This window comes from Episyrphus balteatus, chromosome 3 (assembly GCF_945859705.1).
Source record: "Episyrphus balteatus chromosome 3, idEpiBalt1.1, whole genome shotgun sequence".
Classification (NCBI taxonomy): Eukaryota; Metazoa; Arthropoda; class Insecta; order Diptera; family Syrphidae; genus Episyrphus; species Episyrphus balteatus.
In genome coordinates, this window is record NC_079136.1 from 66,065,475 (window position 1) to 66,088,846 (window position 23,372).

At 28.5% G+C, this 23,372-nt stretch overlaps 2 protein-coding genes across 2 annotated transcripts in view; one reads left to right on the forward strand and one right to left on the reverse strand.

Moving 5' to 3' along the window:
• Nucleotides 1–6,124: 6,124 nt before the first annotated feature.
• On the forward strand, nucleotides 6,125–10,771 carry LOC129915913 (carbonic anhydrase 7-like). Its single transcript, XM_055995618.1, has 7 exons — nucleotides 6,125–6,250; nucleotides 6,559–6,674; nucleotides 9,739–9,832; nucleotides 9,912–10,174; nucleotides 10,232–10,382; nucleotides 10,456–10,535; nucleotides 10,606–10,771. Exons 1-7 carry the CDS (start codon nucleotides 6,202–6,204, stop codon nucleotides 10,729–10,731), a joined length of 879 nt encoding a protein of 292 aa, XP_055851593.1. The 5' UTR covers nucleotides 6,125–6,201; the 3' UTR covers nucleotides 10,732–10,771.
• Nucleotides 10,772–15,015: 4,244 nt separating this feature from the next.
• Nucleotides 15,016–23,372, reverse strand: part of LOC129915457 (octopamine receptor Oamb) — a 166,964-nt gene continuing 158,607 nt past the window's right edge. The window contains exon 6 of the mRNA XM_055995005.1: nucleotides 15,016–18,698. Coding sequence (XP_055850980.1) covers nucleotides 17,812–18,698 — 887 coding nt within the window. The 3' untranslated portion in view covers nucleotides 15,016–17,811. The remainder of the gene's footprint in view (nucleotides 18,699–23,372) is intronic.

Here is a 23,372-nt window from a genome sequence, read left to right on the forward strand (position 1 = left end):
TTTTTTTCAATTGATATTTTTAAAACTCTGTTTAGAACCCAGAACATGCATACATTGCAATGAAATACATTTCTAATCGGAATATCTCAAAAAAATTGCATTGAAATTTTTTTTTGAATGCAGAATATTTTTATTTGCAAAAAAAATTTTGTTTAATGCAAAATATTTTTATTTGCAATAAAAAAATTTTTTCAATATAATGTTTTTTAGTTGCAATAACATTATTTTTATTGCAATTTTTTTTTATATCCATCAATAAATATTTTTTCAATGCAAATATTTTTCAATTGCAATCAAATTTTTTTCAGTTGCAACAAATATTTTTTTTTAAATACAAACATTTTTTGTTTTATGTGTTTAACCAATTCCTTGTAAATTCTTATTGATTTTTTTATAACAAAATTAATAAAATTTTTTTTTTGCAATAAATATTTTTTTAAAATTTGTATTGGACGAAATGGTAACGGAGTTACGAATAACAGAGTTACGAGCGACAGAGTTACGGCCGTCAAAGTTACGCGAAACCGAAGTTACGAAATACTAGAGTTACGAATTCTAAAGTTATGTTAAGCTATGACATATGATTTTTGGGTTGGCAACAATTGCGAGGAACGATATGGAATTATGGAAACATAAATAAGAGAATATCGATACGTAGGTGCAATATTAGTTGGACAAATAAGAAGTTAATTTCAATTATGTCCCCCAAACTTACATAAGTATACTTATGTTTTTTTTCTATTTCAATGTTTTTGCGATCTTCTCACAAAAACAAAACCATACCTATCCAATCAAAATTTTACAAGATTAAATAACACCCATTTTCGCTTTACTCATTTAGTTCTGACCAATGAGAAAAATGTTAATCTCTTGTTTGTATTTCCATAATTCCATATCGTTCCTCGCAATTGTTGCCAACCCAAAAATAACATGTCATAGCTTAAAATAACTTTAGAATTCGTAACTCTAGTTTTTCGTAACTTCGGTTTCGCGTAACTTTGACGGTCGTAACTCTGTCGCCCGTAACTCTGGTATTCGTAACTTCGTCGGTTTCCCGTATTGGACAATAGAGGCAGGTTTGTTAGATATTGTCGGCACAAAGCAAAAACCACGAATCTGCATTTTTGGACATTTTTTTTTTTTTTTTAATGAAGTTAGTAAGTAATGAGTTTTCAAAACTTTGAAGCCATTTTTTTTAAAACTACAATTTTCCTTTGAATTGATTTTTAGGTTCAAAACTAACGGTACCTGTCATTAAAGCGGAAATAGAAAAGTTAATTTTTTTTCAAAAACAGATCTAACGATTTTGATTAAAATTTTTGTGTGTAGTATTAAACTTTAGAGTCAACTTTTGAAACCGTTAACCCTTTCGAACCCAAACTATGTAAATCAATATTAAGTAAGTAACATGCACTGTATATGACCACCAAAAAAAGTCGCACAACTGAGAAAATAAATTTTTATGGAACAATAATGTATGCTACTTCTTCTAAGCCAAAAAAAAACAAAACACTTTCTGGATTAACATTTTTTATATCTTTTTTTCAAAACTATGGCCATATACATTAGGGTGTGTAAAAATGCAAAAGTATGGAATTTTCAAGTGTAATAGCTTTTAAAAGTTGCATTGCTAATTAATATCTTTGGCTCGCTCAAAATATAGGAAGAAATCTGCACCGATTGGATACAAATCTGCACCGTTTTGATACAAAAAATATATATTTAATATTTTTAGGCTTTCACGTGAAAGATAATTCCAAGAAAAAACTTTTAAGCTTATATTTGTTGGAATTGAACACTTAGTAAAGAAGCTACAAAATAATAAGTCAAGGAAAAAATCATTTTTTCATATAAAATGGTTTTTTTTCTAACAACTTCAACCGATTTGAGCGAGCCAAAGACGAACGATATTATAATTTTTTTTTTTACATATTATTAAATTTCAGACCCTAATACAACTTTTGACCACTATTACATTTGAAAATTAGGGTACTTTTATTTTTCCATACAAAAGTGACACATCCTAATATACATATGCAGAAAAAAATTTTTTTTTGCAAAAAAAAATATTTGAGTTTTAGTCCCTTTTTCGATTAAAAAAAAAATAAAAGTAGAATATTCGACTAACTTTTTGTAATAATCCAGTAAGTAAGAAATTATTTAATGGAATATTTTTTAGGAATTTTTAAAAATATGTTACATGAGAGTAACGCTGCGTCCGAAAGGGTTAATTACGGTACCTGTCATAGAAGGGTTCTTTTGATTTATGAATGTCTCGTAATTTCATATTTTTATACAGAAACGTTTAAATAAAATCGTTATTTAAAAAATTTTCCAAAAACATATTTTTGGATTTTTTGAAATATATTTCAATTTTTTTTTTTTTGAAAAATCAATTTTTTGAAAACGGGTTGATGAATTTTATAGAAATTTCGTTTTTATGTGTCGAATAATATTTTCTTAAAACTCGCATATCAACTTTTTTATTGAGAAATGTTAGAAAATTTGTATATAGGTAGGCATGTATAAAATTTCAAATTCTTTTTTTCTAAAAATTTCTTTTTTATAGAAGAAATCAAAAAGCATATTTAGTTTTGTTAAAAAGATTATTTAAAACAGTATTTAATTAATTATAAAAACAGGTTTTAGTTTTCTTATATTAGGTACTTATTAAATTCCTCAATCAAATAAAATTAAAATTAGAGTTACTTTTATTATAAGAGGAAGTACATGCAACCCAGTCGTGCATTTTATTTTCCTAGGTGTCCATTTGTTCAAATCGATAAGTACCGAAATATCTACGACCCCAGCGGAAAATGTCATTTTTATGGATGTTAATTATTTGCCTAAAATTTTACATTTTGTTTTGTTTTGTTTTTTTTTTTTGTTTTTTTTTTTTTTTTTTTATTGACATTTTTATAAACATTAGGATTACTAAATTCAAAAACAAGAAAACGGGGATTTTGTTTAATATCAGGGTGGAGAATTTAATACAAATTATGTTTTTGTACTTTATTAAATTAAAATACAAAAAATACCGTTGAACTTGATTTTATTTTAATTAATTCCTAATGCTCTGAGTTGGACGTGGATTTTTTAAAGGAATACATACAGGGTGTTCCAAAATTAAATAAAAATAGGTAAATTGGGATATTAACTGATTTTATTAGGCAATTTTTTTTGATTAATTTTATCCAAGCAAAACAAAAAATTTACAGTTAGGTTTTCTCCAAAGTACATTTCACTAACCGAAAGCTCATAACAAAAAAGTTTTATGAAAGACTAAATTAAAAAGCTGTGCTTTGAATGATATTGTTTTCACTTGTATCGATTGTCAATGGTATTATTTTTTTTTAATACTTTATTAGATCATTGTAACGATTTTGTAACGTTGTCTTCGATTAATATTGAAGTATTCTTTAAAATTAATTAAGACGTTTCTATGTGGCCTTAAACAATAATAATTTATCAATTTGCAGAAACATAAATAAATCAATTTGATCATTTCTAGTCCAGTAATTTTAGGTTTTATCTGCTGACCTCCGAGAAACAGGTCGCGAAATATATGCGAAAAACTGATTTTCGTGACCTTTTGACCTCTATAACTTCTAACGCCGCCGGCGCGATATCAATGTCTATTTTTCACATCTTCATTACAACGCCGTAAGGAAGGTCTATATTATATACCAAAATCGAGCCCAGTAGGAATTTTTCCGCAGATTGGGGTAAAAAATGTTTAAAATTACTGGGCTACGTAGATTACATTAGTGTTCCCTTTTATCTTGTTAATTGAATACTCAAAGCCGTATTTCATGAACCGGAAATCAGCACATCGTAAAGAGAAAAAACTATTTTTATTAACTGATCGATTAATTTTTTGTATTTTCTATTTATTAAGGTTGAAAAATTATATCGACAATCAAAACTAAGTTCTTCAACTTATTGAACGCCAAATGAAGGTAATGAAATTGAAATTAACCAATATACCAACACATTTAGCCATTAATAGAGTTTGCGTTGAAAACAAGTCGATTTGTTGAAGAAGGGAATATTTACCAGAAAACTAGAGATATCAGAACGATTTAAACAATGAAATAAGAAAATCAGTTGTCTCAGACATTCGAGTTCAACAAAACTTCGAAGAAGTAAAGGTTGGGTTTTGTAACATTATTTTGTTAAGCTAGCGTTGTATAAAACATGATCTGTTGTATTTCAAAGTGGTATAAGTCGATTCTTTCATGTTTCAAGATATTTAAGAGTTTGCGTTTTATATAAAAATATAGCTAATTTAGTTTTGTAAACAATTATTGAACACATTAAAACGAAATTTTGATAAAATTCATCAACCCGTTTGCAAAAAATTAATCAAAAAAAGATTTTGAAATATTTTTTTTAAATTAAAAAATGTGTTTTTTGAAAAATTTTAAAATTTTTCATACAATGATTATAGTAACGTTTCTGTATAAAAATTTTGGTCAAAATCTGTTTCGTCGTTTACGAAAAATTCATAAATAAAAAAAAATCCGTTCTATGGCAGGTACCGTTAATAACTGTACAAAAAATATTTTTTTATTTCCAAAGGAAGCTTTTATGTGCTACACTACACACAAAAATTTTAATCAAAATCGTTAGAGATTTTTTTTGAAAAAAATTAACTTTTCTATTTCCGTTATTGACAAGTACCGTTAGTTTTGATCCTAAAAAAAATTCAATTTATCCTCTAAAGAACCGCCAAAAATTGTTAACTACCAAGTTTGAAAAAAATCGCTCCATTAGTGTAGCTCGAGGTACACACAGACAGACAGACAAACAGAATCGCTGGACCCACTTTTTTTTTGGCATTTTCCATCATCGTAATATCATTTTAAATTTGTATCTCGAGTTCGATTTTTTTTTCCGAATCCTAAACTTGCCCTATACCTAGTACTTTTATCGCAAGTAAAAATCCTGAAAGTATGCAATGAAATAATCTTAATTTTATTGTGAAGGGAAAAAAAGCTTCAACAGATAAACAAATGCGTTCGAAACAATGCGTGGTTATTTTAAAACTATCAACATTCTTTTAGATTAACTTACACACAATTTTTATTAAAAATTTGTATTAATATTTTTTCTAAATCTTCAAAAAGATTATACCTTCCAGTTTTCAGGAATTTGAAATTGGGGTTTATATCAAAAATAATGTATTAAAAAAAAAAAAAAAAACAATTAATGTCAAAAGAAAAAAACTAAAAAAAGTGATTTTTTAAAAAAGATCAAACCGGAAGTGCACTTCTGAATCTTTAAGTTGAATTAAAAAATTACTGGATGGAGCTACAAAACTTATTTTTGCCCAACAAATTAGCATTTTATTAAGCTACAGTTTTGAGCATCATTTTTTAGAATCCATTTTGACGTAGCGTAGATTGCTTTCCGAAAAATCGAGGTCTCTTCATTTTCGTTGCAGATCCTGAAGTTGGCAATGTTTTGCAGACAAAGCTTTTTGATCAGTTTCTTAAGCTTGCAGTGTTATTTGAGGAAACCTGTTATTATCTCGAGAAAGGCGTTTCTGCTATAGTACAAAATGTAAGCCAAGGATTTGTTAATTGGTTTCTATGAAAGTGGTTTATTATAATAGCCTATTAGATAAATTAGATAATAGATAAATATAGAATTAAACCTATACCAATTCACTTTTTCTTTGAATTGATTTATCTTTTTTATATCTTAATTATTTTTATAATAAAATATCTTTCAATTAAGAACTTTAAAAATAATTATTGTAATAATTAATTATTAGCCCTATATCTTTCAATTTGCTGCATTCAAGGTTAAATAGATACAAATATGAACTAATTTATAACACAGATACACTATTGTCAAATATCTAGATATATTTTTTTTAAACAACACTCCATCTAAGCACGAAATATTGATTAGATACACTTACTTTAACAATTAAAACTTTTAAATAGCATTATTATGAACAATTTTAAATTTTGTATCTGTTCATTTTTATCTAATATACTGGGGATTTACTAACTAAAATATTGTTTGTTGTTAATTTGAGTATAGATCCAAATATTGAAGTGCTTGAGAGAAGGTGTATAGTTTATTTTTGGTATAATATAAGCGAAGATTTTTTTATATTATTATTCACTGCGGTTTTAACGTTTTGTGAAGAAAAATACCTTAAACTTTTAAATAAAATCCATCGTAAGGATGTGTCTGGATATACGTCGTCTAAGGATCGTCCTTTTGTCACTTGCAGGTATGGACCAAGAAATATTTCCAATTTGAAAGTAACAATCGAGTCGCAGTTGTTCGTTACTTTGTATTGAAACAAGTACTATTTTCGTGTCAAAATTAAATTTCGAGTTTTTTAAACCAAATAATTAGGATGAAGAAGTTAAAAAAAGTTGTTTTCGTTATGTCGTCCGTCTATATGGCCATTTCTACGTCCATTCCATCTCTCATAGGTTCTTTGAACCACAAGTAAAACCACAATATTATATTATTTTAAAATAAAGTTATAATTATATTTAACAGAGATATTTAAACTTTTTGTTCTATTTCAAGTCGTTTCCAGTGCTTCTGGACAAGGTTACAATTATGATAATCCTAGTGAATGGAACAACGAATACGAAACATGCCGTGGAAATAGACAGTCTCCAATTGATTTGTTTCGCAGTCAAGTGAGTATACTTTTTTTTTTTAATTTCCTATATAATTCAAGAAATTAACACAATATATTTCACTATTAACCTCTTTTAAAATTTATATGTAAGTAAACTGAGGGAAAAAAATAAATTGAAGTTGAAACGTCTTTGTTTAAAAGATGAAGTGCTTTGAAATATGTTGCTTTGAAATAGAAAACCACACAAAATTAACCTTTTTTTCCATCTTGATTTTAAAATGTTCATCTTCAACGCAATTCCGAATTTCACGTTGTTTTATGGTAGCTTTTCATTCAGTGTAACTAAGTTTTACTATGCCACCTTACTTACTTTTAAAACCTGAAAAAATATATTACTCACTGAGTAATAGGTTTTGAAGTCGAAATTTTGGCGGAGTCAAAATTCTACTTTCAAAAATCTGTTTAACAAATTCTGAAAAAAATTTAAAAAGGTTTTGGAATATAAGCGCCCGCTTTTTAACATTTTCTAAACCCATTTTTGAATTTTTTTTAGAATTAAAAAAAATTAAAAAAAAAATTAAAAAAAATTCTATACAACTGACCAAAAGTAGGTATTCCCTATAAAAAGTACTATGACAACTTTTTCGACACCAGCTTAGTTGCTGTCATAATTAAAAAATATCGTTTTTCTGATTCCTATTCCGAAAAAGTTATTGTGGAAATTCTTGCAGGTAATAGATACGTTGTCTATTGGGATCGGGTCAAAATTCTGGCTTCAAAATTCTGCTTTTTTAACGAAAATTCTGTTTTTCAAAATTCTGCTTTTTTTCTATTCTGCTTTTCAAAATTCTGCTTTTTAAAATTCTGCTTTTCAAAATTCTGCCAGCATTATACTTAAACAAAAAAATTCTGCCAATTCTGTTTTTTTTTTTTATAGCATATATGCTGACTAAAGAAAAATACACCTCATTAATGTAATTCAACATTGGTACTTTCCTAATTTTGTTTTGTTTAAGTGTCGGAAGTATTTTTTAAAATGCATAGACTGACTTTCTTTCGAATAAAATCTATAACTTATTGGAACCGATGTTGTTTGATACAAAATATTCCTTTTCTTACTCAAATTTTTGATTATTCATCTTTATTTGATAAATTAAAAAAAATTTGAATTATTTTCGGAAATGTTTAGTATTAAAACAAAAATTAATATGCATTCAAAGAATGACAAATTATGTAGGTAAGTAATCAAATAAGCAGACAATTTATCAACAAGATGATTTTACAGAATTTTGCAAAAAATTAAAAAAGGGTTTGGAAAATGTTAAAAAGCGCGCGCTTTTTAACATTTTCCAAACCCTTTTTTAATTTTTTGCAGAATTTTGAAAAACAGAATTTTGAAAAGCAGAATTTTGAAAAACAGAATTTTGAAAAACAGAATTTTGAAAAGCAGAATTTTGAAAGCAGAATTTTGTGAAGCAGAATTTTGAAAGCAGAATTTTGACCCCGGCAGAATTTTGACCCCAACCCTGTCTATTACATAAGATGAATAATTCGATTTTTATTGTAGGCTTCAAGCAAAAAAGTGCGCGCGCACTTTTGTACATTATCAAAACGATATTTTTTTACAGCATTTTTACAGAATTTTGATATACAGTATTTTGCCGTACAGAATTTTACAAAACAGAATTTTGCATGTTAGTATTTTGTTCATACAGTATTTTGACGTACAGAATTTTGTATTTACAGTATAATGACGTACAGAATTATGGTCTTACAGTATTTTGACCCTACAGAATTTTGTCGCACAGAATTTTGACAAGCAGAATTATGACCCGCTCCCTATATTTTTATATATCTGTTATTTAGGTTAGTAATATATTAAGTTATATGTTGCCTTAAAGGCCTGATGAAGGAGATAATCATCTCCGAAACAGAATAATAAAGGTCACATTATGACCAATTCAAATGTTCTCAAAATCATTATCAAAACAAATTGTAATTTTATTGTTTTTTTAAAGACATTATTACAACAGTTGTGTAAAGCACTATGTCATACTAAATATGTATTTATTAAAAATGGACAACGTAAAAAAAATGGTGAAAAAAGGGGAAACCACACTTCCTTTTTGCTGCGCCTTTATTCCTCCGGGCATTCTTTTAATACATGATTGGGTTCAGTATTTCTCATCTTGTTGATCTTCACTGGTTCAATTTTTGTTTTTATTGAGTTTTTTTTTGATTAAAGCCAATTTTTCAATAGACAGATAAACCCCAGTTAATGCTTATTTCTACGAATAAAATTCTTTTTTATATTGACATTTTTTATTCTTTTGATAGTCTTACTGACGATTGAAAAATGAGTGATTCAAGTGCGTTAATTATTGAATTCGTTCCCGGAGAATTACAAGACATTTTCAATGCTTTATTCTTCTTTACCAAGGATGGAAGTGATATCTACTCTTAGCTCTTTAAGTTAATTTATTAAAGAAATGTTTGGATTTCATGCTTCATTTTTTAGATAAGTACCTAAGTAAAAAACTCAGGTTTTAAGGCAGAGACTCTATAAATATGTATCTCAAATTTATTTAACGAGTGCCTAAAATTAAAATTTAAGAACCAATTTCGGTCACAGCTTCGAATTTTATAGCTAGAATAATAATATATCATTAGTACCTACAGTTATTAAATAAAAAAAAGTTTCAAAATACAGTCTAAATGTGAAAACGCAGTTTTTTAAAACAACCTGATATCTACCGAAATTAAAAGTAAATTGGATTCATTAAAAAAATAAGGATTAAATCTTTTCTTTTTTCCGAAGCCCGGAGGCACCAAAATATTTGTTAACTCAAAAAACTGAGAGTTTGAAATTTTAAAAGGTTCAACAACAACAAAAAAAAATATCAGTCATGATGTGTCATACTAAAATATTTATACTATTATACTGTGCTACTTGTGTATATTTCGCAAACCAACCAAATTTAACTATTTTTTCTATTTGAAATCATAACATTTTTTTTTAGTTTGTTTGCAATAATTTTATCGTTACCTATCTAACCAATTGTTGTAAAATGTGGAATAATTTGTTAATACTTATTTAATTTTTTCCATAATTTTTTTTTCAGGCTATCAATGAAACCAATTTACCTAGATTATCATTTAATGAGTATAACATTCCCATAACGATGCCCGTTGAAGCAATTAATAACGGTCATACAGGTACAAATTGTCACACATTTAAATTAATACGATAATTCTTTTTAATCAATTAAATAATCAAAACCAAAAAAATATACAGTTCATGTAGATGTCAACAATGTAGTTGATGGAAATCGTCCATCTGTAACCGGTGGTGGAGTGAATGAAACCTACGAAGCCCAAAGCTTTCACTTCCATTGGGGTTCACAAGACTCCAAAGGTTCAGAGCATGAAATCAATAAAAAGAAATACGATGTTGAATTGCATATTGTTCATAAAAATGTTAAATTTGCTAATCTTACTGAAGCCTCTAAAGATCCATCGGGAATTTTAGTTTTGGGTATTATGCTTAAGAAATGGCAGGTATGAGTTATGGATATCAACATAGAAGCGTGTAATATTAACTATTTATCTGGTTAGTTTGTACCAACTCCAAGAACTGGATTAAACGAAGTATACGATGTCCTTCCTGAGCTTTCTAAGTACAATTCAAGAAAAGCACTGAATCATTCAATCACCATGGATTCCATTTTAAGTGGATTAAATACACGACATTTTTATACTTATCAAGGTAAAAATATATTTATTTTAAAATGATAATATTTTTTGAAATAAACAGACTATTTCAAACTTTTCTTTTAAAGGTTCGTTAACTACTCCTCCATGTTCAGAAGCTGTAACCTGGTTTGTTTTCCCAGATGTTGTACCAATTCAAAGTAGATATGTAAATTATTTTATTATTATTATATCAAAGACAGAATTGCTAATGATATTTAAAAATATTTTTATTGCAGCTTAAACGTTTTTGGAATTTGTATGATTCAAGAAATGTTCCCTTGTTGAACAATTTTAGACCAATACAAAATACAGAAGGACGTGATGTATTTTATCGTGAAGGAAAACAAGCTCAAAAACGATGAATGATTCTAAATGGTATCGACAAAATGAATATTAGATTTATTGAAAAAGGTTTTAGGCTGTTTTAATAAACAAAGTTGAATTAAAAAGTTTACAAGAAAAGAAGTTTGTTTAAGTTTTTGTTAGAAATCAGTTTGTTGAAACGAATTGTTAAGTAGTTAAATGCAATTAAATTTTCATAAAACATCACTTTTTAACCGACTTCAAAAAATTAGGATGTTCTCAATTCGAGTGTATTTTGGAAGTGAAAACTTCTTAAGCATTGTTGTGATTTGAAAGTCGATGAAACGAAAAAGCGACAGTGAACTGGATGATTGATTCATAATCAACGCACAGCTTAGAATATAATTGATAGAAAAATTGTAAATGAGCAATAAGAAGGGATTTTTTGAAATTTGTAGATTAAGTAGGGTAAATAGAGGTAAAACGATATTGAACAAAATGCTATTTTCTAAAATGTAAGTCGTATATAGTTGATTTTTATTGTTCGATAGATAAATTTTCAAGTTATGAAAACAAAGACATAGGTTTGACCTTCTACAAAGTGGTTATTATTCATTGAGGAATTTTTTTTACAGAAATTTGAGTTATACCAATTGAAGGTTAGTAAAAAAAAAGAAATTGGTATCTGATACGGCTTTTTTTTTATTTTTAGGAAATTTTTTAAAAGCATTCAACAAATCTCAAACTAACAATTTAAATGTATTACTGATGTGCATACATGTGGAAAAAATTGTATTTCGAAAAAGATTTTTGAGCAAATAACGGAAAAAAATTTTTTTTTTGCCTCAAATTATTTGACCCTTTTCAAAATTTTTTTTTTAATATCTTTTTTTATTTTAGTAGATAGATAAATGAAATTTATATGGATATTAAACAGGACTATATTTGTACAATTTTGAAATAACGGTAATTTTTTTTAACACGTGATATCTTTTATAAATTAAATATGCAATTCTATGTAGGCTTGAGGTCTATTTGTTTTGCTTTACACAGACGTTTCCATTGTGTTTACACTCTTCGTCAGGGATTCTATTTAATATTTTAATCTTAAGAAATTAATCTTTAGATTTTTGGTTTTGCTTTTCGGTTTTTAAAATCTCAAAGATACAAGAAACAAATGGTTCTAAGATATAACGTCATCAGAAAATTCCTTAAATGGTAGTCAACACGCAAGTTAGCCACCAATAGGCCAAAAATGGAAATACAAATATAAGAAATCCAAATAAATTTTTTCTTACAGTGCCACACCCGTTACAAAAACATGTCACACCCGTTACATTTTTGAATTGTTATAAAACCACATTTTTTTTATTAATTCCCTTGAAATATATGCCTACTGAAAACATTATTATATCTCCTTTCATATTGAGTACGATATCCACGCATTTTCATTGAAAAATCTACAATATAGCTTCTTAAAGTCACCGATTTTCTAACTTCACACCCGTCACATCTAGTCTTTAGAGTTTGAGAAGTTGAAAGACAGGTTAAACAAAATGTTATTTTAAACATATATTAGCAACTAAATATATATAAAGTGTTGAAGATATTAAATACTTATTTAGGTAAGTGAAGAGTACACAAGTCAGGAACAAAAATTGAACCAAATGTGTCACACCCAGTAACACATCAATACAAAAATTTGACATGGGCTGGAAAATTTTTCAAAAAATTTTTTGAGGTTAAATTAACCTATATACGTAAAATTTTCTGTCTTTTTTATTCATCTTTCATCGAGAGTGAAGCGCTGTGCTGCGGTACTGAAACTGGTATAGTAGCATTTTACTGTTCTCGACATCTTCGCACTACTGTCTCCTCCTTTTTACATTCAAAATATTTAGTATTTTTTTTTTCAAATTCTTGTGTCCCAAACATTTTACAAAAACAGCTACAACAAGGAGTTGAGTCATCCTTAAAAAAACACTTTATTTCGTTCGAACTTTGTCATGTGATGAATTCAAGTATTTAGAGATTTATTCCTATTACGTCTATAGTTTTTTAGCTATACACTTCACTACTTTCGATTCGACCGAAAGTGCATTGAAATCACTTTTCAATTTGACGTGAAATGAAATATCATTTTCTTCATTTCGATCGATTTCGAAAACTTCGAAACTGTCATTCATTTTTATTTTATTTCTAAAGTGAAATTACTGCTGCTTTGAACATGGATGCAATTTTATTGGGAATTTTAATGGCAAAAATGTTAAATTTAAATGAAAAAATAAGAAGACACATTTTGCGAGACAAATCAAATGAAATAGGTTAAGTTAGATACATTGAAAAAGTACCAAATTCACGAACAGAAACAAAGTGAATTGAATTCCATCAGAAAATCTAAATGAGTCACAAAATGAGTGAAGTGAATGGGCAAAAAGTGAAATGCTGAACCTAAAAGTTTCAAAAACTTGTTTTCAATCAAATTCTTTTTGATACGAAATATAAATTTTACGTAATGTGCTGCTTTTTTAATATAAATCAGAAGCGCAACCATTAATTATGTTGACCAATAACATTTTGGAATTACAAAAATGTCTATTTCCAATATCTTTGAGAGAAATATTATTTTTGAAAAAAAAAATTAAATGTACATAAGACGATAAAATACGGAGTTTTGAGGTTGCATAAGCAATTTTGCAAAATTAAACGGTGATGCAATTCGACGTCAAAATACTAAAAAAATTATCTCAAGAATTCCGAATTGGACTAAAATCAGAAAAAAAAAATTACGCCAACCCTCAACGTCAGCTAAGGCTCTTATTCAAACAAACACAAGCAACCGCCGTTTCAGAATTTTTAGGGGGATCGAGCATCTGAGCTGCATTTAAATCTTTAAGACTTAGGAACAAGTTTCAGTTAATCATGTACATTATGATGAAATCAGCTAAATGATAACATTATCTTGACTGGTCACACCCGTTACAATGCAAATACCCATACGTATATAACAATTTGTGGAATTTGTGAATTTAGTTTTACTTTCAATTTATACACAAAACATTTAATAGTAAGAAGAAAATTCAAAATTTTTTGTCCTTAACAAAAAAAAAAAAACTAGAAACCTCTGCAACCGATTCAGAATAGATTTAAAAGTATTTTCTTACTTTGGGAAAAATGAAGAATAAAATTTAAAATATTACATAATGATATTATTTAAAGAAGCTTATCGTGTTCAGCTTAGAAGCGAATAATTTTCTGTTAGTAGATTTTCAGTATAACAACTGAAGTAATTTTAAGGCTTCGTTACACAGGAATGATTTTTGAAGACGCGTTGAATTTATCCTTCTCTTCGGTATGGCCAGCGAAGGGTTCAACCCTTAGGTACTCACTGCCTGAAATCACTTCTTGAATTTAGAATTCTTCCTAGGTCCCGTTGATGTATCGTTCCTATATGTAAATTGGAAAAAAATAAAGTCATTTTGGAGAGTGTGGTTGCTTTATTTCGCTAATTCTGGTATTGTGGTATGTAAATTAATTTATGCAAGATTGGACGGCACATCACGGACAAATAATAAAAGCAAGCAAATCCAAAAAAGTTCTGTGTTATTAACTTATAGCTCAATCTCTACAAAGAAAATGAAATTATTTATTTAGATATCAATAAATTAAATAAATGACATACCTTACAGTTTCAATATCACCACTAACTAACTACTGAAAATATCCGTCAAAATATTTTAATTTTGTACCCAAGTGTTATCATCGGTCAGATTCATATAACAAATGGAAAAAACTCCTGAATTATTTAAAATATTTATACTTACATAACCTGCAATTAATTCCTTTTTTTTAATTCACAACGATCGTTGGAAAAAAATTAGGTACAGGTGCATAATTTTAAAACAACAAATTCTTCTTATAAGTTATTTATTCGCTTTCTTTTCCTATAGTTATTAGTCAAATATATATATATATATTTTTATTTTAACGAATAATATTTTAACATCTTAATATAAATATTTTCTTTTTATAATTGATATTGACTAGGTAAAAAGTAAATTTAAATTACAAATATATTTTTTATCGTACCTATGCACCAGGCACTCGGTGTTATATTATTATGATTATTATTTAAAAAATATTATTATTTAAAAAATAAAGGAAGCGCAATTTGGTTTTTAAATAATAATATTTAATTTATGTTTATTTATAATTGCATTTTATGAATTAACAAAATTTTTTGAATACTTTGCTTTTTGTCAGTGGCTTGCAAAATCATTTAAAGCAAAAAACATTCTTAATTATTTATAATTTTTTTACGTATACTAAGAAGTATAAAAATTGCATTTCCCTAATTTGTTTTGTTTTTATTTTTAAACTTACATTTATTTTTTGTAATTATAAAAATATATTTAACATAAATATGAGAAGGTAAATTATTTGTAACGTAATTAAAAAAGCACGATTATAATAATTTTATTTTGAGATAACTATTTTATGAAATAATAAATTTGTGAAATAGATTTAATAAAAATATACAAATTAAGATGAAAAACTTAAAATTTATCAGGTAATTTTCCCAACTTCAGAGTTTTGTTTGTGGTTCAACTGATATAAATGAAAATTTTATACAAAAGTTTTGAATTAGTATGTTGTAAACCTAGATACGAAGAATTTAAAAACAAAATTTATCCCTTGAATGTTTTTAGTCTGTAATTGTTTCTTGTTTCAAACTTTACATTTATTATCCAAAGCTGACTCAGCCCTTCTTTGCACGGGTAAAAGATTTTAAAATTTATTATCAATTTTGTCTTTAATTTGAAAGTATTGTTTTTAATAACACAGAAAATTTGTAAACCGTGTTACTTTAGGGTGTAGGTAATACTTTTCTCTACTTTTAATAGTGGAATAAAGTTATTTTTTGCATTTTGAAAAAAAAGGTTTAGGAAGTTTTTTAAGTGCGTTTTTTGGTATAGCTATTATAAATTTATAACAAATTAATTAAAGTAGGTAAATATATATAATTTTCTGACTTCTTCATGCGAAAATACTGAATTTTACATTATATTTCATAAACCATGTTTTAAAATTTTTTTCCATAAATTAAAAAAAATAATTAACCACCCTAATGACAATTTTTTTTATTATTTGGTTAAAATAATATTCACTTTTTTTTTGGAGTTTCACAAGCATCACTGTAGAAGATAAAATTTTTTAGAGCCACCCTAATACCAAAAATTTCAATTTGAACTCATTATCTCAAAATTCACTATTAAGAAATTTTCAGTGTCATTAAAATCCAAATTTTTCGAAAAATGGAAAAAAAAAAATGTTTGCACCACCCTAATTAACAGCAGTTTTGTTTCACAATTTTTTTTACAATATTAAGATTTAATAACAATAAAAACATTGAATCAAGAGCTGCTGTGCTGGGTCCTGGGTTTTCTCGATGCAAGTAACAATCATGGATAGTGACGTTGGAGTCAGTTTCCACATTAATGATGGTCAGCACTGTCTGATCCATTTGAAGAACTAGGACATGGATCAGGAAACGAATATGATAAATTGAGAGTTCTTTCAGTAGCAAATCCGTTTAGGGAAATAGAAGTTTCAGAGACGAGATCATTTAGAAAAATCGAGATAGAGAGTTGGAGATAAAACGTAGCCCTGCGGCACAGTCTTAATTCCATTCAACATGACTTGCATTAAACGGTTCAGAATAGCAAGTTCGCAACAATAATATTTTCTCCAAAACTATTAAGAGATCCCAATCAGTTGACTAGTGGACCACTGCTGCCGTAAGTCGTATTACCGAAGTTTACGTTCCTCAAGTTACTTCTCTAGCTTATTAACCTATTAAGCGTTTTCATAAACTTGGATAGAAGCGACTTAAGTAAGTGCAATAGGATGTTAGTTGGAGACTGGACAAATGCTGTTTTCATTCACTTGGAAAGACACCAAGAAAGTAGGGCAGATTGAAAAACTTACGCAGAACTATAAAAATGATACAATTTGGGCCAGCGGATTTAGCTATGATAAGATCTTTCAGAGGGAATTAAAGAAACTTTCCAGGAAACATAGTGGCCAATTTAAGTTTTTGAAGAAATTATTAAGCACATCTCAGTTGGTTTTCTCATATTGCCAAACAGTTTTCTCAAGGTTTTTTTTTTAACTGGATTTTTGAGGCAAAAGCAATTTGCAGATATGACGCAGCGATATGATGTTTTTAAAGGCGATAACACTTAGTGTATTTATCAGGGTGAGACCTTAAAGATAGGAAATAAGTCTAGAGTATTTTTAGTCCCACCAGCAAAGTCAAAAATTCAAGTTGGCTTGTTATTTGGTGAATTTACTCAGCAAAGACCTAAACCCGTCTTAGGGTTTTATATAGGGCTAGAAAACACCGGAGCAAAGCCAAAAAGAATTGTGTGCATTGAATTCGCTCGTAATGACAATTTCAGTGCGAGAATGGAGATGGAGACGAACAATACTTTGAATGGTGTTGGGCAGACCATCAAATTCGTTAGAAGTTGCATTACTGAAACATGAAAAATTGGTCAGAGGTCCTAAAGGTAAATCTACCATCAACCAAATCTAAACATTGAGAGAGATTTTGAAAAAAAATAATGTGAATAATGTTATTCCCGATTCTAACATTTCTGTTAATAAAATGAATGTACAAAAATGTTTAAAAATTGATTTAAAGAAACTCTAAAAACATGACCAACATTTTCAGAAGAAGTTAATTGAGTCTTTAAGGTAAACACTGGTATTTCGATATTAAAACAAAGTTGTTATAAAAGCAATGAATAAGTTATTAATACAAAAATATGCAAATAATGATACTATCTCTTTTTGCATCAAAGCGCTTTTACAAAAAAATGCAATATTATCATAACTATTCTACTCGTAAATAACATTTTATCTGTTTTTCTTTTAAACTTACAATAAGGATAAAGGTACATTTACAAATACAACAAAATAAAGATTTTTTTTTGTTTTGCTTATACTTTGGCTGAATAGGAGTACCCTGGTGATTCCATAACTAAAGGATGACATATTTCATAAACAGGAACTTTCAAACTGCATTTTCGGACCCCAAAACTGCTCTGCGAGCTAGAACTGGGGCCGAATGAACGTCATCTGGGCTCGCTCATCTCATGGATATGTTCGTGTTCATCGCCAAACGAATGCGCCACTGCACTCGGTGTAATACTCGGCGATCTACATTTAATCCTTACCGCCGACATATCCGATCCTCGACGACTTGTCTTCAAGGATATACTTTGTCCTGAGCAAAAACACCGACAGATAATCCGCTTGAAAGCAAATCGGAAATCCTTCGAAAATAATGCATAGATCATTGGATTTACCGCTGAATTACAATAACCCAGCCAAAATAGTATAGAAAACAGGAGCGGATCTATGCAATTTTCGCAGAACGGCCGTATAATGTAGATGGTGAAAAATGGTAGCCAGCAAAATACAAACATTCCAACAATGATTGCCAATGTCTTGGCTGCCTTTGTTTCCATTCGAAACCTTTTGACCTGAGCTTTTATATTGCGTCGACCCATTTTTTTATTCGGACACTGGCGCCCTCTGTCCGATATGTCACTGGTGGCCGATTGTCGGCGGGACATTTCGGGTAGACTTTTGCCAACTTGAAGATAACAGTTGCTTTCTCGGCTGCCGCGAAAGAGTTGAGTTTCGGTGGTGTCTCGGCCATTTGATGCCGTATAATGAACGGAATACATAGCATTGCTTGATTCACTGCTTTGGGAGAGTTCGTTCACATTCTCGTTGGAAGGATATGATACGGAGATTTTGATTTTGTCATGATGGTGATGAGATCGACGAGTTGAATATTTTGATAAACGCTCAGGTGATGGCGTTCCAAGAGTGGTTGTTGTACTTTGCGTGCTACCATTGCTGTGTGTTGAATCGTGTTGATGTGAGCCACGGCCACGGTGGATGCGCAATGTGAGGCGTTGTTCTTCGAAACGTGATCCTATGCCTTTTGAACCTGTGAATGAAATAAAGATTTGCTTTAAGTATCCAATGAAACATTTTTTTTTTGTTTTGTTTAGAAATACAAATTTTATTATTATGATGAAGCATTTTTTGAAATTTTTTTCTTGGAGTCAAGTTACTCATTCCATTGCCAATTCAATTAAGAATAAAGAAATTTAAAGGTTTAAAAACGCTTCATCTCATTTTAAAGCTTACAGATAACTAAACATATATTATCTGAGATTTTTTAAATTAGAAAATATATGTATAAAAATGAAGTCACTTCGTTGTTCAAATTTTCAATATCTCTTTTCTTCTCGTTTTTTACTTTATTCATGAAATTCACCTAGAACCATTATATCTTTTAAAGTTAAGCAAAATCAATAAGACTAAAGGCTTTAGTATTGAAAATGTTAAAAAATAATTAGGTAAGAAATATACGGATCCCTACTAAGGCGTCTTTTGTTATCTCTCAGACTTAATGTTCCTAGATGATTATAACGTTGAAGTTACGTCGAAAAAATAAAAACAGATTGCTTAAATTATTTTAGAGTCTTAAACGTGTGTCATATCATCTGTTCACTGAGCTCTTGTTCCTATTATGTACCCGCGAAACGCAATTCTGATAAAGTCTAGTATGATGAATTTTTACATATGTATTCAGTCCAATTCTATCTAAAAAGCTCTTAGTTATGATTTGCATTGATTTATGTTTGAACTACAGTTTAGGGTTTGTTAACTAATTTTATCCTTTAAAATACATATACATAATATTGGTTGGATATTTTCTTGATACTAGGTTCAAGACAAACAAACTCAGATTTGTTTGTTTTGTTAAATCAGTGCATTGTTCTGAGTTTGCATAATATTGAATGCCTAAAACAATACTAAGCAAAAATTTAATAAAAGTTAAAAGTGATCCTCTAGTCAATTCTAAATTACTAGAAAAGCATTTTGGACGTTCGGCTGCCATTAACAAAAATCAAAGAACTATAAGTTAGGAATAGCTTGCACAATAGACTTTTCAGAAATTCCATTTTTTCGTCATTTATCCAACTTCTACATCAAATTAAAGTATATATTTTTCACAACAGCATGCTGTTTAAAAAAAAAAATTCTAAAATAATATTTATATATTTCCAAATCAAACGAGGTATTTTTTATGAAAATCAGTTTAAAATTGGCTTAGAAAAAAAAAAAAATTTCGATTTCAACCCAGATACAGAAATTCGAAATTTTAGGTATAGAACAAAAATGTTGTTTTGGCACGTAGTAGGATAACTTGGGCGCCAGGATTTCATAACGGGTTTTTGTAGAGGAAAAATTGAAAAATTATTTTATCAGATTTTTCTTTTTTCAAAATATTTTTTGTTGTTATTTGTTTTTATTTTTCAATTTTCTCAAAAACTAGAAAACATAGAAACATATAGTTTTCACTGTTCGATAAGGAATCAATTGAGACAGTTTTCTGTGTGAGTAATTTTTTTTTATTAAAATTCACAGTCCGGACGAAAATAGTATAAAATGAGTTTTTAAAAAATTTTGTTTCCCCTATTTTTAACTTTGAAATCGATTATTTCAAAAACTATTGGTTATAATATATTGATTTAAAAATAAGAATTAAATGTACAATTTTGCCTTTCGGAAATGGTATCATTTACTGCTGTAAGTGTTGCCGTTCTTTTTTAATATTTTTTTTTTATTTTGATGATTTTTTTTAGAAAACTGCCCCTCCCACCTTAACGGGGGGAGATAGACCCCCCTCTCAAAGAAAAAAAAATGTTTGTATTGAGCTCCTCTACAAAAACCCGTTATCAAATCCTGGCGCCCAAGTTATCCTACTACGTGACAAAACAACATTTTTGTTCTATACCTAAAAGTTCGAATTTCTGTATCTGGGTTAAAATCGAAAATTCTTTTTTCTGAGCCAATTTTAAGCTAATTTTTATAAAAAATACCTCGTTTGATTTGGAAATAAATATTATTTTAGAATATATTTTTAAAACAGCATGCTGTTGTGAAAATATATACTTTAATTTGATGTAGAAGTTGGTTAAATGACGAAAAAATGGAATTTTTGAACTTTGACAGCTTATAAATTCTAGGTGGTTTAACCGAGTTACATGTTTTATACATTGTTGAAAAGGTATATTTATCTCCTATTAGAAACTGTAAAAAAAATCGAAAATGGGTAAAAATTTGACGAAGCTAGATTTTTTTCAATGGATGAAGGTAAAAAAAAACCGTTTTTTGCCCCTAACTCCAGATTTTGGGGGTGTTAGGGACTTTTTATATACCTTTTCGTAATCAGTGCGACTAGCTCTACAAAACGTGATAGGTCTCCGCCCGCGTATATTTTAAAACCTCATTTTTGTAACACCGTGTTATTATTCTTTTCTTCGTGACCTTTTTGAATAAATTAACTTGTTTTTCTATGATCTTTAGCCTACATAGAAAAATAAGTTAATATAAGATAGAGCAATATTATTAGTGTAAATGCATCCTGCAATGTAACGTTAAGGAAAAATAGAAATATATTTTCATTTTAAATGCATATATTTTCCCTGAGCCTGAAGACATCAATTTTAAACATACGAACAATAGAACTAATAATATCGAGCCCTTGCCGCCAAATTATCGTAAGCGAAATGCGAAATGGCACTTACGATGCTTTTGTTTACAGAAAAATCTTTATATTCTTTTGTTTTTAGACTTATTAAAGACAGCCTTGATTAGAATATTTTCTTGAACAAGTGTTGATTAGATGAAAACAAAAAAAGATATCTTTTTCGGTCTTAATGTTGGAAGAATACAATTATATGCTGGCCATAATTTATAATTAAATTTGGCGCTTACGATAATTTGGAGGAAGTTCTCGATTATGTAGCTATAAGCTATTAAAATAAACAGTATTTAGGCTTTTTTGAGCGTTTTCAAATGATGAAAAATTAAACAAAAAAGGAGATTTTGTTTTAAAAAGGTTATATTTTGGTTTCTCTATAGGTTGGATATTTAAGTCTCAGGCAAAATAACAAAGGGCCGTAAAATCGTTTAATTTAACTAAATCGAAAAAGTCCTACGTAATTTACTGAAGAAAAGTATTGTTAAGCTAAACACTGACACTCAAAATAAAATAAATAAAAATAAGTAAATACATAAAAAAAAAAAATAATTACCAATATGGTTTTTGTAAGTTTATGTAAATGAATACAAAAGAAAAAGTCAAATAAAAAATGATTAAGGGGTCAAAAGTTGTTTAATCTTAAAACGTTAGGTTACGAATAGAAATAACAAAAATAAATAAATCCACAAATATACGAGGTTGAAAAACGGTATACTATTATATTAATTTCCTATGACTTGTATTTCAGCTACTTATTTTGATATCATTTCTTGCTTAAAAGGTATGGAAAAAGAAGCCTAATTGTTTGTAATATTAATTTTAATCTTTTAATCATTAAAAGCAGATTTCTAGATTGATGGTTGGATTTGATTGTTATTAATTCACTAAAAAATTTGGCGGAGTGTTAGACACTTTATGTAATTTTCTCTTTCACTGGAAATTTTGAAGAAAATCCAGAAAATCGAAAGGATGTTTTATGTTTAGGCCCAATACGATGCTGATGTGAAACAAATTTTTTTCATTGCTTTTCACTTGGACAACGAAACGGACAACGGCGGAAAATATTTATTTTTTTAGGTATATAGGATTTTTCGTTTCGCATCAACAGCTTACTGGGTTAATCAACCAAATTTTTTTAAACATTTATTATTTATGTAGATTGGAGTGTCCCGTCGTCATTTTATGAAGATTTTTTTTTTTTTTTTTTTTTAATTTTATCAGAAGTAGAGTATTAACACTAGCTTCTATATTTTTTTAGTTTGAATATAACTTTTTGGAATCTACCATTCTTTTAAGGTTAAAAATGGGGTATTTATAAAATCAATGGTAGAATCCCAAAAATTATCTTTAACTTAAAAAGACCCATTTTCGTATGTACAAGTATTTAACCTATTAATTTTTCCAAAAAAAGTAATAGGTAGTATCGCGGCGGCGCGGCGGCGCGGTGGGCGCCCCAATACACTTCTTCTTAGATTTGGAAAATTTAGCCCTCTTTCCGGAAAAGTCTGTCCTTCTAGTATATTATTAACAGTACGTGCTTGAGGTGTAAAAATGCGAGTATTTCCGTAATCTACTACTGACCTTTAGTGACAATATGTTCAATTTGTTATTTATTTTTGTTTTCAGTTTGCAAAAGGTATTTGTTTTATTGAGTCCACACTTTCTTTGGTACCAATTGTTTGTGATTTTATATATGCTTCCTTTTTTTTAAACCTATTATTTGTACACATGGTATAAAAAGACAATGTATGATCATTAGAGCCGCCATCTTACAAAATGGGGTAATAAGGTTTTGACGTTTGGCATTTGGCAAAGTCAAAAGCAACAACAACTTCCAAGACAAATTTGTTTACAACAACAATTTCAATGGGCTGGGCTGTCAAAACCTTAAGTAGCCATAAGTTTTGACAGTTCTCGATACGGAGTTTTTTCTAATGATCATACCTTCTCTTTTTATACCATGATTTGTACATACCTAAAATCTATTATACTTGAACTTACTTATTTTCGGCTTTTACCAAGTTCTTTCAGCTCTTTACTGATCTGGGACTAACCAACGTTTTA

Coding starts and splice junctions, on each gene's coding strand:
- LOC129915913 (XM_055995618.1), top strand. CDS start 6,202: ATGTGTCTGGATATACGTCGTCTAAGGATCGTCCTTTTGTCACTTGCA. Junction 9,833..9,911: donor AATTAATAACGGTCATACAG/GTACAAATTGTC, acceptor AAAAATATACAG/TTCATGTAGATGTCAACAAT. Junction 10,175..10,231: donor TTATGCTTAAGAAATGGCAG/GTATGAGTTATG, acceptor TTATCTGGTTAG/TTTGTACCAACTCCAAGAAC.